The sequence below is a fragment of the Leptopilina heterotoma genome, unplaced genomic scaffold (assembly GCF_015476425.1).
Source record: "Leptopilina heterotoma isolate Lh14 unplaced genomic scaffold, ASM1547642v1 Lhet_148, whole genome shotgun sequence".
NCBI lineage: Eukaryota > Metazoa > Arthropoda > Insecta > Hymenoptera > Figitidae > Leptopilina > Leptopilina heterotoma.
The window spans coordinates 810485-826754 of record NW_025110866.1 but is presented as its reverse complement, the minus strand read 5'-3'; the positions used below and the strand labels follow the sequence as shown (position 1 = coordinate 826754).

At 23.6% G+C, this 16270-nt stretch overlaps 2 protein-coding genes across 6 annotated transcripts in view; both read right to left on the bottom strand.

The window, feature by feature from the left end:
* The window catches only part of LOC122498345 (cubilin-like), a 247097-nt gene that overhangs the window by 101447 nt on the left and 129380 nt on the right, over positions 1-16270 (bottom strand). The window lies entirely within an intron of this gene.
* Positions 8171-13501, bottom strand: LOC122498343. Of its 3 annotated transcripts, none has more exons than XM_043606026.1 (3): positions 13355-13501; positions 10532-12030; positions 8171-8222 (listed from the first exon to the last, which is right to left on the bottom strand). In XM_043606026.1, the coding sequence occupies exons 2-3, from the start codon at positions 11971-11973 to the stop codon at positions 8210-8212; spliced, it is 1455 nt and encodes a 484-aa protein (XP_043461961.1). In that variant the 5' UTR covers positions 11974-12030; positions 13355-13501; the 3' UTR covers positions 8171-8209. The 3 variants fall into 3 exon arrangements, with proteins under 3 accessions (XP_043461961.1, XP_043461960.1, XP_043461959.1); XM_043606025.1 differs by lacking the exon at positions 8171-8222 and adding an exon at positions 9910-9965; XM_043606024.1 differs by lacking the exon at positions 8171-8222 and having other exon boundaries at positions 10203-12030.

The window sequence follows — 16270 nt, the reverse complement described above, 5'->3', positions numbered from 1 at the left end:
TATCAGAATATTTTAGTTAAACGAATATTAAAGTTTTGGAAATTTTTTTTCAAAAGGTTGTGAAAAGGATTTCAGTTATTTATTTATTGAAGTTTGTAATAAATTTTTAATGTTTATTAAATTTCTTTCGAATTTGAAAATTTTAAAGAACAGCGAATTTTTTTTTGCGGTTAAATATGTTGAAATGTCAGTTAACGAAGGCAACCAAATTTATTAGCATCTCACACAACTCGAGAGTTACTTATACGAACTCGGATGCAATTTGGACCGCCTTGTTCTAGCTTCTATAATCGTAGTCTTGAATTTCAAAGTGTAGAGAACGTTTCTTAGTGTGCGCGCAACATCATTTGACTTGAGAAATTGTCGGCGCTTTTTTACATTTTATAACTATTTATAAAACTGAGAATTTATTTACTGTAATATATAAATTTGGAAATAGTTTTCGAAAAAATTGTAAAATTAAATATTATTTTCTGACTAAAACAGAAAATTTAGAAAATCATTGCCATCGATAAGAATAGTTTAAACCTTGAATAAATATTTTGACTACAGCTATATTTTTTGGTCCTAAACTATTTTTGCCTTTGGCCATGGTTTACTAGATTTTGGAAATTGTCAAAATATAAAAATGTTTAGGTTTCAGACCACAGTTTGCTGAATTTTGACAGTGGTACATATTAATTATTAAGCTTCAAATATTTAATTTTTTATATAAATAATAATCTTATTTTTTTAATTAATAAGTGAATAATAAATTACATATATACCTTTAATATTTTTTTAATGTTTTTATTTAATTAATATAAGTAATAGAGATAATAAAACAAATTCTGATGTGGAAAATATTTTCTATTCAAAAGGTAAATTAAATAAAAAAAAGATAAAATTAAAAGATAAATTTTTTAATTTCAATTTTTCAATTTTTTTTTATTTTATTTCAATAAAATGAATAAGGTTTTTTTTTTGGTAAATTCTAAGCATTTTTTAATAAATGAAAAAACGTTTTATTTGACAAATGGGAAAAATCTCTGCATCAAACGAAAATAGAAAAAACAATAAACAATCGTTTTGATCAATGAATAGTCACAAAATTGTTATATTTGCAGACTTCGCATTCGAAATTTAATTTAAAAAAAGTATCAGAAAGTAGTTTTCACACTAAAAAAAAAGTAGTAAAAAAGTAGTTATCGAAAAATTAAACTTGACGAACAAAAAAACTCGTTTTAGACACTTCAAAAAACTGATAAAAATTCCATTCTATACTTTTTCCTAATTTTCATCAAAAAAATTTACTTTTCTTTTATCCTGCTAATACCTAAATTGAATTCCTACAACGAATTTTATAATTCATAAAAGAATTTAAATATTTGTAAAAATAATTTAATTCTTGCCAAGAATTTTATAAAATTTTGTAAATAATTGATTTCTTTCGACTAATTTTATGCAAATTCTAATTTAAATAATTGAATTCTGTTTAGAAATTTTATGAAAATAGTAGATATTGAAAATCATTGAATTACGAAAAGTTTTTGAAAATAATTAAATTTTACAATGAATTCTATTACAATTTTTGACAATAATTGAATGTCTGTGGTATTTTATTAATTTTTTTTTTGAAAATAATTTAATTGGCTCAAAAGTATTTTATTATTTTTGAAAATAATTGAATTCTTGAGAACGATTTTATTAGAATTTTCTTAAATAGTTTAATTTCCAAGAAGAAATTTATTACTTTAAAAAATATTTGAATTCTTGCGATAAATATTGTTATTTATAAAAACTATTGAATTTTACAAAAAATTTTATTAAATGCCTGAAAATAATTGAATTTTCGGGAATAATTATTCTTTTAATAATTATTTATCGACATAATTGAATTCTTTCGAAAAATTATTTATGTAAATAATTAAATTCTTGAGAAGAATTTTATTAAAATCAAAAAGTATAGGTAATTGAATTATTTCAAGAAAATTTAATTAAAATTGTATTTTAAAATAATTGATTTCTTTTGAACAATTTTATTAAAATATTTGAAAATAATTGAATTCCTGTGAAAAGTCCTAATATTTTTGTAAATAATTGAATTCTTTCAAAAAATTAAAAAAAACATTTCTTTAAATAATTGATTTTTTCGAGGAATTGAAATCAAATTTTAAAAAATAATTACATTTTTTGAGCAAATTTTGTCAACTTGTATTAAATGTATTAAAAATAATTAAAATCCTGGAATGAATTTTATTATTTATGAAAATAATTGAATCCTTGTAAAAAATTATTATTATTTTTAAAATAATTGAATTCTTGAGAAGAATTTTATTATTTATGAAAATAATTGAATTATTGCGAAAAATTTTATTAAATTGTTTATAAAGAATTGAATTTTTATGAAAATTTTTGATTTTTTTTTTCAAATAATCGAATTCTTTATAAGAATTTTATAAACATTTTTTCAAATAATTAATTTTTTCGAAATACAATAAATATTATGAAAATTTAATTTTAAATTGAATTCTGGTGGAAAACTTTATTTGTGAAAATAATTGAATTTTTCGATTAATTAATTTAAAAAAGAATTAAAGATCATTAAAATTCTTCAAAGAATTTTATAATTTATGAAAGTAATTGATTTTTGGATGAATTTTATCAAGTTTTTTTTAATTATTAAATTCTTTTGCGAAATTTCATGAAAATACTAGACATTAAAAATAATTGAATTTGGAATATTTTTTGAAAATACAAAAATCGTTTTAAAGAATTTGTGTATAATTTTCAAGAATAGTTGTTCGATTTCGAGTCTCAGCAAATTTAAAATAGTGGAAATTGTAAAAAAAACGTAAATAATAGCTTTTAGTGGCTGAAATCTAAAAAAAGTACCCATCAAATATATAGTAGCATAACGTAAAAAAAGTAGTAAATTGTAGATGAGTGCGAAGCCTGTATTTGTCTATTTACATTACTTAGATCACATGTTTCACTTTGAATAAAAAAATAATATTTTATAGAAAATAATAAATAATTATTAATTGCTTGGGTCAAACGATCAATTTTATTAAGAATTTTACAAAAAAAACTCATGTTTCGGTATACAAGTTGATTACCATCCTCAAAGTGTTTCTAAATAATAAATAAATAAATTTTGTTTAACATTGTGAAAAAAGGAAAAAATAATAATTTATCTCTTTAATATTTGGGAGATATTGCATTTTATCATCAACTCGGCGTGATGTTTATATACATAGATTCGGAATATGAAGTTATATTAGAAAAGGTGAAAATGTCTGTGGAGATGATGCAGTCAGGCAGAAATCGCTTACCACGACAGATCAACTCGTATTTTACATTTCCTTTCACCCTTCTCTCCTTCCTTCTTTAACTTGAACATCCTCTTTCCTTTCCTACCCCCCCCCCCCCACTCTATTTCTTCTACTTGTCTAGAAATTCTGCAAAGACGAGAGTTATACTGCAAATCAATTTACCAAAAGCACTTTGCAGAAGTAGCGCCAAGAGATTGTAAATTTAAATGTAAACTTTGCGAGACACGGGGTATGCAGTCTAAAAGAGGAAATGGTCGGGTGGGGTGGGGGGGGGGAAGGGAACGATGAACGGGAAGGGGTTGAGGGTGTAAGAGTGAAAGCAGGAAAAAACTTCTTCCTCCACTTTACAATCCAAATCTGTCCTGCAAACAAGAAACGGTTCAACCCGCGAATGTTATATTTGTTAGTCGCGCATTCAGGAAAATTGCCCTTATGTACTTTCCACTTTTTTGATCAAATTTTACTCGATTTAAACATCTTTTTTTTTGCACGGTTTTGAAATAAAAAAAAGAAAATGGAGTTGATAAATTTCCAGTTCGTTAATCGTAATAGTCTGAAGGGGTTAAATATTTACTAAATATTTAACATTTATTGAAGGTAGTGATACAAAAAATATTAACAATCATCAGTTAATAAATTTTGTGAACCAATTTAAAAATTATCCGCCATTTTTAATTTTTTAATTCTCATTTGAAATTTAATGAGACTTTATAATAAATACTATTAATAAAAAATGTTAATTAGAAGTATCAGTAAATGTTATTAATGAAAAGTATTGATTAAAAGTGTTAATAAAAAGTATCAAATAAAAGTATTAAATAAAAGTATTAAATAAAAGTATTAATAAAAGTTATTAAAAAAATATTGATAAAAAAGTATCTTTAAAGAAATCTTAGTGACTTTTTTTTACGCATTTTTACTACATTATATCTTATGATTTGTTAACAAATAGAAAGCTGTTTACGTATGTATCTGTTTCAAAAATAGTTTTCGCATTTGAACGATCAGTAAACGATTTTTAAGAGAAAACGATAAATTTTATTTACTCTATTTACGTTTAAATTTATATCCAATCATAGTGAACTTCATAAAAATATCTTTTATATTTTGATAACTGTTTCACGATTTTGCATTTCGTGTATTTGTACAAGTTTAAATAAACAAAAAATAAAAATTGCGTATTTCAATTTCAGCATATAAAACTTTTTTTATGTTTGTTTTTTGAAAAAAGTAAATTATTATTTTTAATTTAATAAACTAACAAAATGAAAGATTCTTAAAATTAGTTTATAAAAAAAACACAGATTTTAATACCTACAAATTTTATAATTGGAAGAGAAAGGGAAATTTTCGAATTGAAGAAATATGACTTTTCTTAATTAACTTGCAATATATTAGCTGAAAGTAATAACAGAGTAACTTACATACTTTACATTAAAATACAATTAAAAAAATGCCAAATTTTCAAATTTCTAATCAAACATCTCGTTAAGTTTAAACACTGTTGTATTAAATCTAGATTAAATTAAAAAATTATTTCTTTTTACGTAATTCACAATGGTTTATTCTATAAATAAATTCAAGCGAAATTCATTAGTTGTCAGATAATACATTATTTTTAGTAAGATTTTCTTTCAATTAAAAAAATAAATTATCCTCTTAAATTATTTTTCAAATTAAATATTAAATTTAAATTCTGGATATATATGCAAATTGCAAAATTATTGTAATCTTAAGATTCAGTTTCATTTTCTTTTGATAATTCATCCTTCAGTATCAACATAACGGAAAGTTTGTTAATATGTTCCTGAATTCTTTTGAATACAAAATTAAATATACTTGTATTAGCAGTTGAGTACTTCTCGATGCCTTCTTCAAATATCGAAATTAGTGTAGACTGTTCCTTGACAACATCTTTCATTTTCTCTTTACCTTTATTTTTTAATAAAATGTCTATTTTCATATTAGCAATTGAAATCACTGACTGAAGATATAACTCCGTGGAAAATACAACAGAATTGAGTAGAAAATTTAATGGTTTACTTATTTTTACCGCTAATAAGTTTTCAATAGATGTTATGAGTTGGAAGTTTTTCAATAATTCATGTTCTTCAACTTTTTCTCGAATTTCAACATCAACATTATAAAGATATTTTACCTTTTTTACAAAATCATTCTCAGTTTTTAAAGATTTATGGAGAGTATTTCTATATTTCAATAATTCTTTCTTCGTTCTTTTCACTTCATCTTCATTTTTAATCGAATTATCTAACACTTTTTTCATTTTATCAAATTTTTTCTCAAGAATGTTTTTTATTTCCTTAATTGCTATATTTGCGTGTAATGTCTCCGAAGATTGAAATAAACCAAGCTTTAAAGAATTTGAAATACTTGGACGTAAATCTTGTAGAGAACTTTTAGGAATAATTTTTGATTTTTCAATAGCAGTGAAAATATTAAAATCGATTTCAGAAGTAACATCACCGTCATGTGACATTTCTTTTAAGAGTGCAATACGATCATTGTTAGCCAATAAAAATCGGGTAAAATTTTTCGATACTTGGGACCATTTCAATCCAGAGTCATTTAAAAAATGCTTCTCTAAATGATACCCTATGTATTTATAATCAACTGGAATTTCACTAGTGTTTCGAACTTTAGTGAAAATTACCGAAGTACTTGAAAAATATTCCTCGAAATGATTTCCAAAAATATTTTCCATGGCTGTTAGAAGTGACAAATAATTTTTTCTATCATCTTCTATGTCCCTAATGTTAATAACTAAAATAATTTTTAGAGATTTAACATTTTTTATCAATTTAAAAAAATAAAAACTCCTAACGATGTCTTGCATTTCTTCTTCATTGTCGTCCATATCGGGAGCATCCCACAGGGTTAAATCGTTCAATTTTTTTGAACTCCATCTTGTCGGAATTGTATTTTTTGATTGTGATCCACTACCCATTTCCGGTCCTTTAGATCCATTTTCAACTTTCATTATTTTTAGTGGTTCAAATTGCGAAATTTTTACAGCTTTTAGTTTGTTGCCGATTAAGTAATTAATTAATGTACTTTTGCCAGAGTTTGTATTGCCGAATAAAATGACCGAATCTTCATTTTTCGGTTGCTTATTCAAATATTTCTCCGATTCCAAAAGGGATTTTTTTAAATTCTGTAAATTAATTTTTGAAGCATCATAATTGCTGCCATTTGCCAGTGAAATTATTATGCAAACGATTGCTAGTCGGATCATGATTGATCGATGATATTCTTTGTAGACGTTTATAGTACGAGTGCTTACTAATCTGGTTAAGTAGATTATTTTATTTTGAAAAGTAATTTATTTCTGAAAAGTAAAAAGAATTAACTGTAATAATTTGAATGTTCTTTCATTCATTCACTTTTTCTATCTCTCACACTCTGAAGTTATCTTTTGTTTATACTTTTGTTTTTGTTTTTTTTAAACTTCAGATAGATTGAATATTATATTATTATATGTTATAATTATTTTTATTTTATAATTAATTCAAAATTCAAATGACAAATAGAAATTATCAGAATTTTTTGTCACTTCTTTTCATTAAAAGACTAAAATTTTGTTAAATATTATTTTTTGTTAATTTGAAATTATGCAGATTTTTGTTCTTTACTTCTAAAGAAAATTAGAAAATTGTTAAGCAAATGTGAATAAGAAATAGAAAATTTATTTATTTTTCATTATTTTTGTTTATGAATCACAATTTTTCTAACAAAATTATTATTTTGTTTTAGAAAAAGAAGAAAAATATTTGCAAAATTCCTATTTTTAATCTTATTTTTGGAACAGGATTTACCACAGGAATTTAGAAATTCAAAACATTTAAATTCAAACCTTTTTTAAATTAAACAACTTATAAAAGTATTGTTATAAAACATGAAGCAATCGATATCTTCATGTTTTCTAATAATTAAAGATGACCGAGAGATAAAATCATTATTTTACATCATAAGAATATAATTAAATTATTTTTTATGAAAAAAATAATTATTGAATTCCATAGAAAAAATTTATTATTTATGAAAATAATTAAATGTTAATAAAATTAATTTTTATTAAAAATTTTCGAAAATAATTGAAATTAGGACAAGAATTTTTTTGACATTTATGAAAATAATTGAACTTTGAAGAATTTTGTTATTTATAAAGATAATTGAGATTTTTTTTCTCAAATTTTGAATATAGTTGAATTTTATAAGAAGAATTTAAATTTTTTTCTTGAAAATAATCGAATTCTTGTGAAATTTTTATTATTTATGAAAATGATAAAATGTTTTTATACAATTTCATTAAAAAATTTTTAAATAATTGAATTCTTTTTGGGAAATTTTATTAAAATAGTAGATATTGAAAATCATTTAAATTAGAAAAATTTTTGAAAATAATTGAAATTAGGACAAGAATTTTTTTGACATTTATGAAAATAATTCAACTTTGGAGAAGAATTTTGTTATTTATAAAGATAATTGGGATTTTTACAAGAATTTTTTTCAAATTTTAAACATAGTTGAATTAAATTTTTTTTTAAATAATTGAATTTCTGCAATTATTTTTAATTTCACTAAAATTGGATTTTTTTAGTGTTTTCAACAAAAATTTAAATTAGAAAATTTTTAAATTCTATTATATTAAAATTTTTAATATTGCTAATTTTATTTAAAAAAGGTAGTAAGAAATTAACTGAGCACTTTAACGCGCGAATTGTTGCTAGTATTTTTTAAAATTCTATGAAGATGAGTCAATATAAGTGCAGAATAAACAAACATATTTCATAAGAAAATTATTTTATGAAAATTTATATTATTTTAAACTTGTTTACCTGTAAGAAAATTTTTTCTTTGGACTGCAATTGATAACTTTATATTTTTCCACTATAAAACAGTTATTTCTATTACAATAGCTGTCAATTGTACTTATTTCTTTTCAAAAATCCGTTATAACTTATAAAATGTTAAACTTTTTCACTTTGATCTATTAAAAATTTTGGTTTAACAGAAGTAAATTTTTGCTGACAACTGAACGTTTCTTTCATAAATATTTTATAATTTTACAAAATTTTTTATTAGAAAGAAAACTTTGAATATTATATGCTGTTTTACAGTAAAACATTTGTAGATAAGTCGCCAATAATAAAAAATGAATAATTTTTTAGTTTAAAAAGTATTACATTTTTTTTATCTATATAAAGTAAGAAAATGTCGTGTATTATAAATGTTTTTTACAATGATATCAACGTTAGCAAGTATTTTATAGTTTTTTATTTATTTTTATTTATTTCATAGTAAAAAGAATTTTGTTAAATTGAATAAAGAAAATTTATCTTTTTTGATTGCTTACACAAAAATTATTTTAGATTTTTATTAGATATTTATTTATTTATTAGATTATTAGACATTTATTTATTTATTAGTAGGTATTAGTAGGGGAACATAGTCTAGGTCGGCCACCTTTTTGACTTTTGTTTATAACTTTTTTTTAAAAATGAATTTGGACAATTGAAGTATATGGTTGGAAAGTCCTGTTTAATAGGAACATTTTTTCTGTACAAAGTAAATTGACAGGTTTAAAAATGAAAAAGTTATAAAGATTTAAAAAAAAAAAAATTTGTAGTCCAGGTTGGCCATTACAGTCAAGGTCGGCCATGTTTAAAATTCAAAGGGCATTAATCGTTAAAAAAAAAAATAACATGTTTGGAGTTACGGAAAATTGATTCTTTATTGTTTACAGCTTGTAACTTAATGAAATAATAAAATAATAAAAATAAACAATATAAAAAAGTAAATATAAATAAAAAAAAATTTTGCACTAAAATATTAATAAAATTAAATAAAAATATTAATAAGATGATCAATTATATTATGAGTTATACAGAATTGCAGTTTTTGCAAATGAAGTAGCTCGTCCTCAACTTTGCGCATTTTAAACACATAGTGGCCGACCTTGACAGTAAGTAACATTACCGAATTGTTGTAACCATAAAGAAATACGTTTCGGGATTCGATTTTTTACTTTGTTTTCCTTTCAACCATGAGTCCCACAAATTTTCTGCATACTTGCCTTGACGATTCAATTTGTTTTTTATCTTTTATTAATGGTTTTTCACATTATGCACAAAACTTTTTTTGAGCTTTTTTTGTACCGACGTCACAGAAAACACAATTTTCGATTTTCCGAAAATGTAATTGAACAAAAAGTTAGGTTTCACTAAGACAAGCTTCGACAAAAATGCGCGTAGGTGGCGCTAGTGAACTTGACAAAAAAACGCGAGTGGCCTACCTAGACAGTAGGCCAACCTTGACTACATTCCCCTACTGGAAAGAAATATTGTCTTTTTAACAAAAATTCTTTTATTGTCAGAGAAAAATAATTACAGTGTATTCTGTAAACATTTTAAGTTCGTTATTTCTTTTTTTGAAGTTTTGAAATTATAAAATTTTTGGTTCTTATTTTTCGGGGTAATTTTTAATAATTATATTACAAAATGGAAAATAATTAATTATAATAATTATTAATTTACTAATTAATTTAATAAAATGAATAAACACTTTTTCTTAAGTTTAAATTAACCATCAATAACATATAAAAAATTTGACTCTTAAAAGATTTTTTGTAACCTAAAATCAAAACGATTATGTTTATTATTTTTTAATCTTAAGTAAACATTTTCTATTATTACAATTTAAAAAATTGGATAGAAAGGAATTTTAATTACTTTTATTTTTAAAATTTATATTTCTGAAATTTTTTTTTACGATATTGTTTAAATTAAAATTATTATTCTCTGTTCTAATATTATAAAATAAAAAATATAAAATGGTAATTAAAAATAATAAAAAATTCCTTTATGGAGTTCTGTAAATTAAAATAGAAATTAAGTTTTATTAATTTTACTTTTTAGAAAAAGAATTTGAAGAATATTTTAAAAATTATTATTCCTTTTAATAATTTTCATGAATCTAAACTTTGAAAGAAAAAGACTGATAGTGTTCAATTTTTAAATAGAAATGTTGGAATAAAATTTACCAAAAGAATTTTGATAATTTTCTGTATTTTATTAAATAGATAATTAATAAAATGTGGTAGAAAATTTAAAGAAAATGATTAGTTTTATTGGTGAAATTAAGAAAGTTCTCTTACTAGAAAGAGCGAAACTTGAATTTTGTTAATAAAGTTATAATACCTTTGTGCAATAAAATCCGATATACTCATATGACTATCATTCATTACTTGCACATATACTTTCTTTAATAATGAAATCTTTTGAATCTGCTCGTTAATTGTATTTCTCAAGTACTTCCTATTCAATTTTTCCATTAAAACTTCCAATTTTAAAGTAATCATGGAAGTCAGTGATTCAACTTTTAACAATGAAGAAAATACAACATCGTATAGACTGGACTCTAATGATTTAGTTATATTTATATTTAATGTGCTTTCAATAAACGTTAAAAGTTGAAAATTTTGCAAAAGTCTACTCTCTTCAATTTTTTGTCTAATTTTCACATCAACTGGGTAGAGAGATTTTATTTTCAATTCAAAGCTATATCCACTATCCAAAGATGACTGAAGAATACCTCCAATTAGGTATAATTCTAAATGCATTTTCTGTATCATATTTGATTTAATGGCCAAATTGTTTGCGTCTACAATATATTTTTCGATCTTTTCTGCGAGAATAATTTCAATTTCTTTAATTGATAATTCCAATTGTAATTTTTCCTGGGAGTAGCTCAAACGAAGCTTTAAAGAATTTGAAATACTTGGACGTAAATCTTGAAGAGAACTTTTAGGAATAATTTTTGATTTTTCAATAGCAGTGAAAATATTAAAATCGATTTCAGAAGTAACATCACCGTCATGTGACATTTCTTTTAAGAGTGCAATACGATCATTGTTAGCCAATAAAAATCGGGTAAAATTTTTTGATACTTGGGACCATTTCAATCCAGAGTCATTTAAAAAATGCTTCTCTAAATGATACCCTATGTATTTATAATCAACTGGAATTTCACTAGTGTTTCGAACTTTAGTGAAAATTACCGAAGTACTTGAAAAATATTCCTCGAAATGATTTCCAAAAATATTTTCCATGGCTGTTAGAAGTGACAAATAATTTTTTCTATCATCTTCTATGTCCCTAATGTTAATAACTAAAATAATTTTTAGAGATTTAACATTTTTCATCAATTTAAAAAAATAAAAACTCCTAACGATGTCTTGTAGTTCTTCTCCATTGTCGTCCATATCGGGAGCATCCCACAGGGTTAAATCGTTCAATTTTTTCGAACTCCATCTTGTCGGAATTGTATTTTTTGATTGTGATCCACTATCCATTTCCGGTCCTTCAGATTCATTTTCTGCTTTTATTATTTTTAGTGGTTCAAATGGGGAAATTTTTACAGCCTTTAGTTTGTTGCCGATTAAGTAATTAATTAGTGTACTTTTACCAGAGTTTTTATTGCCAATGAAAATAACTGAATCTAAATATGTTACTTCAGACTCTATATTTTGGCTCGCAACTTGAAGGGATTCTTTTAAATTTTCTAAATTAATTCCATACGAGTCATAACTTTTTCCAGTCACGAGTGAAATTAGTATGCAGGCAATTAATAGTCTAATCATGATTAATCAATGATAATCTTTTTCCGAAACTAGTACTAATCTAGTTTTAACTAATTTCTAAAAAGTAAAAGAAAATCATTAAAAATAGGAGAAATTTTTGGTTTCATTACTCATGTGTTTAACAAAATTACTTTTTGTTTCTTTTACTAAATTTTCGATTCTACTTTCTAAATTAGAATTAGTAGTTTTTAATAGTTAGAAAATACCGAGACGTATACCAATTAAAAAGTAAAGAATTTACTAATTTTAACAGTTTTCTACTAAAAATTAGTAAAATCTTTACTTTTAATTTAATAGATAAAAATTACTATTTTGATTGTAAAATATCTATTGATTAAAAGAGTGAATTAATTAACTAATTAAAACAAAACCCTAAAAATGGATAAAAAAGCAAGAAATCTTCAGGGTCGGACCCTTTGTACAGTGAAGGTTGGACCCCCTTTACATAACTCCTTACTTTTTTGTATTTTGTATTTCTATACATATTTTTTTTTTTTTGCTTTAGAACTTGTAAACAATAATTTTTGATAATTCAAATTCTTCTGAAATTAATTAAATTTTTTAATACATATTTAATTAATTATTAGAAATAATGGATTAATGGAAGAATTTTAGCTTAAAACACTAAAAAAAAAATTAAATTTTGGAGAAGTTACTAAATGATTGCAAAAATTAAATTATTATTTAAAAGTAATAAAATACTTCTTAGAAATTAAATTGTGTTTAAAAATTTAAAAAAGTTCTTGTCAAAATTTCAATTATCTTTATAAATACTAAATTTTTTGGCAAAATTTCAATTAATTTCAAAAATTTGTCAAAATTCAATTATTTTTAATATCTACTGTTTTAATAAAATTTTCCAAAAGAGAATTCTTTTGGAAAATTAATATTAAAATAGTACATATTGAAAATAATTGATATTGTAATAAAATTCTACGCAAACAGGTAATTATTTTCATGAATAAAAAAAATTTCACAGGTATTCAATTATTTTCATAAATAAAAAATTCTTTTTAGAAATTCAATTATTTTCATAAATAATAAAACTCATCACATAATTTCAATTATCTTTAATATAATTTTACTCAAACTCCTCGTAAAATGTAAATATTCTTAAAATTTTTTATTAAAATTGCTCATAAGAATTCAATTATTTAAAAATATGATTTATTTATTGATAAAATTCTTTATGAAACGTCAATTTTAAGAAATATTCAATTGTTCAATAAATTATTTATTTTCATATTTAAAAAATTGAATTCTCGAAGAATTTTCTAATAAAAATTTTTTTGAAAATGAATTTTAGTTTAAATTTTAGATAATAATTGGAATATTGGAAACATTTGAGGATGAATTTTTAGAAAATTTTATAATTTCAAACCTTTCAGAAAATGTTTCCTTTACAGTTTAACAGTTTTTGTTAAAACACTGAGAATATTTAACACTTTATTCTTCTGTATTTTGCTTTAAACAAATGGATTATTGCTGACAATTGTGTTTTTAATAAAAAAATTGATAATTTCACTAGATTGTTTATTTACAAAAGCCTTGAATATTATTATGTGCAGATAGCCAGTAGAAAAGTTGAAGATAAATCGACAATATTAAACTTTCATAAATTTTTAGTGAAAAATATATAAAATTTTTTTATCTTTACAGATAGATAGTGCCGTTTGTTGCAAAAATTGTCTTTTACATTAAATTCTATATCAAAAAAGTATTTAAAAAAGTTGAAAATTTTTTTATTAAATTGTAATTAAATTCAACGCCTAAATGTTAATATTTAATTTTAAATATTTATTATTTTAGGAAATTTTAGTTTAGATTTTATTTTTAAAGAAAAGAATTTGTAAAAGAAATTTTACAATAGATGGAAAAATTTTTAAATAACAATGTACACATTGAGTCTCGTGAAGAAAAATATTTCTAAAATGAGAATGAGCGAAAGAGAGAGACAGAAAATCCTTGACAAAACTTTTTCGATCGCAAAAAATAAGGTTAAACTTTTGTTCTTTAAAAAGTAGTAGTAGTAGTAGTAGTAGTAGAAGAAGAAGAAGAAGGAAAATGTGTTTTCAAATTCATCGATTTTAAAGTGGTTTGGAATAAATTTTGTTTCTATTCAAAATGAATGTAAGAAGGAATTTTTTTTCGCTAGTTTTTTTGTTAGTAGAAAAGGATTTTTTTGTCAGACGAATTATGTTAATTTTTTGAAATTTCTATCTTGAAGAAAGAAGATACTTGTAGTTAGATTTCTTGAAAGACAGACTTTTTGAAATTTTGCTTTTTATAGTAGAGATGTATTTCAGTAAGATTTAAACATTTTTTCGTAGATTAACTTTAAGTAGTAAAAACATGTGCTTTGTTGAACATAAAGATTTTTGAATCCTAATAGAATTTTTATATTTACAATAAATGTTTTTATTATTATTATCATTAAGCCCTGAAATCCTAATTTGTATTACTCTTATTTAAAGAGTAAAAATTTCTGAAAATTTCTCCTTAGTAGTAAATGTATATTTAATTTTTTCACTAAAAAAAAATTGTTTTTAAACATTAATTTGTTAAATTTTTGCCTAATTTTATCATAAGTAGTGTAAGTCAATTTTAGTCGGACTTGACAAATTTGGTGTCATTCTTATTTTTGCTTATCAGTAGTAATAAAATGCTTCAATTCAGACAATTATTCCTCTTAGTGCTTAGCGCAATCAAAGAAGAAAATTATAATCATACAATTTTACCTTTTGTTGTTTAGCAGAAATAATGAAGAGACTTTAAACAAACCGTGTATACATAGTTCCGTTAGGTAAATGAATGTCGAGAATCTGAACAACCGTAATGTTTGGAATAATTGAGTTGAGTTTGTGCTTTATTAAAACATCGACACACTGCAAGCTCAGTAGAGGATCGTGGAAAGCTGCATGCGTTGATCTATGTCCGTTATTCGGTACTCACAAAATCGTATCTACCAGTGCAGTTGGCTATATACATATATAGTATTATAGTAGCTGCATAACACTGGCCATTTTCCATACTGTGCCTCACGTTTATGCTGTCGTGTGCGTCCGACGATGTTTTGAATTCGGTGAGCGTGAAATCAAATTTCTAACGATCGGAACAATTTCGTACCTAGTGTACATCGTTTGGTTTGCTGGAGGTCAAATATATTTTGTATAAAACCAGGTCATTCGACATTTTTATACTATATATACAATTTAGACGTATGTATGTTCTATCTGCGTGTATTTTCGGGTCATTTGCTCCCATTGAACACTTTTTTCCCCTATCGCTTGGTTGGTTTTTTTTTATCTCAATATGTCATTTGGTAGTCGATAATTTTAGGATTGCGAGGAACTAATTTTATTTTATTTCTTTAATAATAATTGCTACAATTTTATGCTCTCTGAATTTTAATTAATATGAACATGTTTATTAATTTAAATCAGTGACTGACTTTTTGTTTCTGAATTAGTAAATTTGACTAATAAATAGCAAAAATTATTAAGAGAAAAGTATTACTATTATATCTAATATTCGATAATTTCAATTTTACGAAATTAAATCTGCAAAATTAATTTTTTTTAAATATTTTTAAATATCAGTGTTTGAAGATAATTTAAAAAAATTACGAACACAAGTTTCAGAATACATTTCCATTAAAACATAGTAAATAATTATAGAGAGACGGAGAGACACAAATATTTTAAAACAAGTTGATTATTTCTAAGTGAATGTTGCGCAATCAGTAACTCCTAGTTTTGCAATCACACTTACGTAATGTGTTCATGAGAGGAAGTAGTTTATTGCATAGAAATACCCCCAATATATACATATATACAAACAATGTGTAATATCTAGGATGAATAACAATTAACAAGACACAAACACAGTGCTTGTGACGTTATTTTCAGGTGTCTGGTCTGCCAGAGAAGCGTGTTTTTGGAAAACTTTTGATGCATTCAGAACAACTTTCTGCATTAAAACAAAGCAAGCACTGCTCGTGAAAATTCTCTCGATGAAACAAACCAACTGAACTACACGAGGCAAAGAAGAGAAAACTCCTGAACCAGTTATATTACCCACCCCCCCACCCCTCCCCCTCCATCACTCTCTTCTTTCTATCCCCACCACACCAATAAAACACTGATTACTAAACACTCCACAAAATGAATTCAGTTTCAGCATAAAATAAATTAGTTTCAATGAATTTGCATCAGTACAGTGAACTCTTGACAAATTAGAAAATATTTCTCATTAAGGGTAAATTTTCGAAAATGTCTATGAACATTGCGGATATTCG